Below are 1,764 nucleotides of genomic sequence, written 5' to 3' on the forward strand. Positions count from 1 at the left end.
GGGCGCGGCAGGGCGTGCTCAGCGCAGGAGCTCGTACTTACACCGTGTTTAACAGTTTTCGCAGCGTGGGCAGCTTTCTTTTTTGCATCATAATGAGTAAGAATGTCAATAATCGCCATGAAGTACACCTCTTTTCTAGGCGCATCTGGAAAGGGAGGAATGCAGAGACTGTGGGACACATGACAACACTCAGAAAAAAACAAGCTACTAGGAGGAAGATGGGAGCGAAGGATGCAGAAACCACATTGCCGGGTTGGCTCCCTGTACCCGAAACAGAAGCGTCAAGAAGCCAGAGCAGAGCAGGGTGGTGGTGGCGGCGGCAGCGCACGCCTTTAATCCCAGCACTTGGGAGGCAGAGGCAGGTGGATTTCTGAGTTCGAGGCCAGCCTGGTCTACAGAGTGAGTTCTAGAACAGCCAGGGCTATACAGAGAAACCCTGTCTCGAAAAACAAACAAACAAACAAACAAACAAACAAGCCAGTGCAGTGAGAGGAGGCATGATCTGAGGGCTTTAATTTTGTTTCCTAATCTGCATTTGTTCATGATAGTAAATTGTTCTATGAAAAGAAAAATGCTATTTTTAGAATTTTCTGTAAAACATGTAGAAATAATTATGCCTATTCCTTTCTACCGTCAGACATTGTACATTTTCTCCTTGGATAGAATATCAGAACTGAATAAAAGATTTTAGATCTCTATTTTCTACTTTCTACATAGTTTCAAAAGATACATTTTTCAATTATGAATAGTAAGAAATGTACATTCAATTATAACTAGTTTTCTTATGTTTAAGGAATGACTTTGGTGGGTAAAATTAAAACTATAGAAAAATCCAATCCAAATCCGTTGGCTGCTATGCAGGAGAAGGGGCAGAAATTACCTCTTTTATTGCAGATCACAATGTTATACCTCAGTGTCAAAAGATTAAATACCCCAAACATGTTACATTAAAACTTTTTTTTTTCATGCCAGTTTCAGTGGTACAAGCCTGTCTGAGCAATTTAACAAGAGCCTGTCTCAAAATGAAAGATGCTGTGTGGCTGCTGCTCACTGGTAAAAGATCTGACTATTATTACCCTTACATAAGAAGGAAGGGTTTTTGTTTTTCTTTTTTATCATATCAGTAAAATATTATTGTCATGGACATGTAGCTAAAGTAGAAATCACCCAAACCTCAGGATCAATCCTCAACCAAGCACTCGTGAGGATTGACACGAGTGTGGCCCTGTGGAGGAGGGTCACAGATCCTGTCACGAGGACAGCAGATGAGGCAGTGACTCTCACCATGTGCACCTCTGAAAAGGCTGCCTATGTGATGTTATGTCAGCTCCACAAGAAGGCCACCTGAGGGCACACTGGGCTGCACACACTTGCCTCATCCAGAACAGATCTGTGACACACTGGATTTATTTAAAAGAACCAAGCTGCTTTGTACAGCCTCTGTACTGGGGCTCGAACCTCAAACCCCACCAGTCAGACAAATCTTTTACCAGTGAGCTACAACCACACAGCATCTTTCATTTTGAGACAGGGTCTTGTTAAATTGCTCAGACAGGCTTTGTACCACTGAAACTGGCATGAAAAAAAAAAGTTTAATACTGCATGTTTGGGGTATTTAATCTTTTGACACTGAGGTATATTGTGATCTGCAAACATGTTGGGATGCTTCATCCAATGCTATCCTGAGAAGCAAGTGGGACACACCTGTCAGAATACACTGGACACACCTGTCAGAATACACTGGACACACCTGTCAGAATACAC

At 42.3% G+C, this 1,764-nt stretch overlaps 1 protein-coding gene across 3 annotated transcripts in view; it reads right to left on the reverse strand.

Moving 5' to 3' along the window:
• Positions 1-1,764, reverse strand: part of Pip4k2a (phosphatidylinositol-5-phosphate 4-kinase type 2 alpha) — a 166,581-nt gene that overhangs the window by 3,534 nt on the left and 161,283 nt on the right. For all 3 annotated transcript variants that reach the window (XM_031369113.1, XM_031369114.1, XM_031369112.1), the window contains exon 9: positions 42-145. In XM_031369113.1, coding sequence (XP_031224973.1) covers positions 42-145 — 104 coding nt within the window. The remainder of the gene's footprint in view (positions 1-41; positions 146-1,764) is intronic.

The sequence above is a fragment of the Mastomys coucha genome, unplaced genomic scaffold (assembly GCF_008632895.1).
Source record: "Mastomys coucha isolate ucsf_1 unplaced genomic scaffold, UCSF_Mcou_1 pScaffold15, whole genome shotgun sequence".
NCBI lineage: Eukaryota > Metazoa > Chordata > Mammalia > Rodentia > Muridae > Mastomys > Mastomys coucha.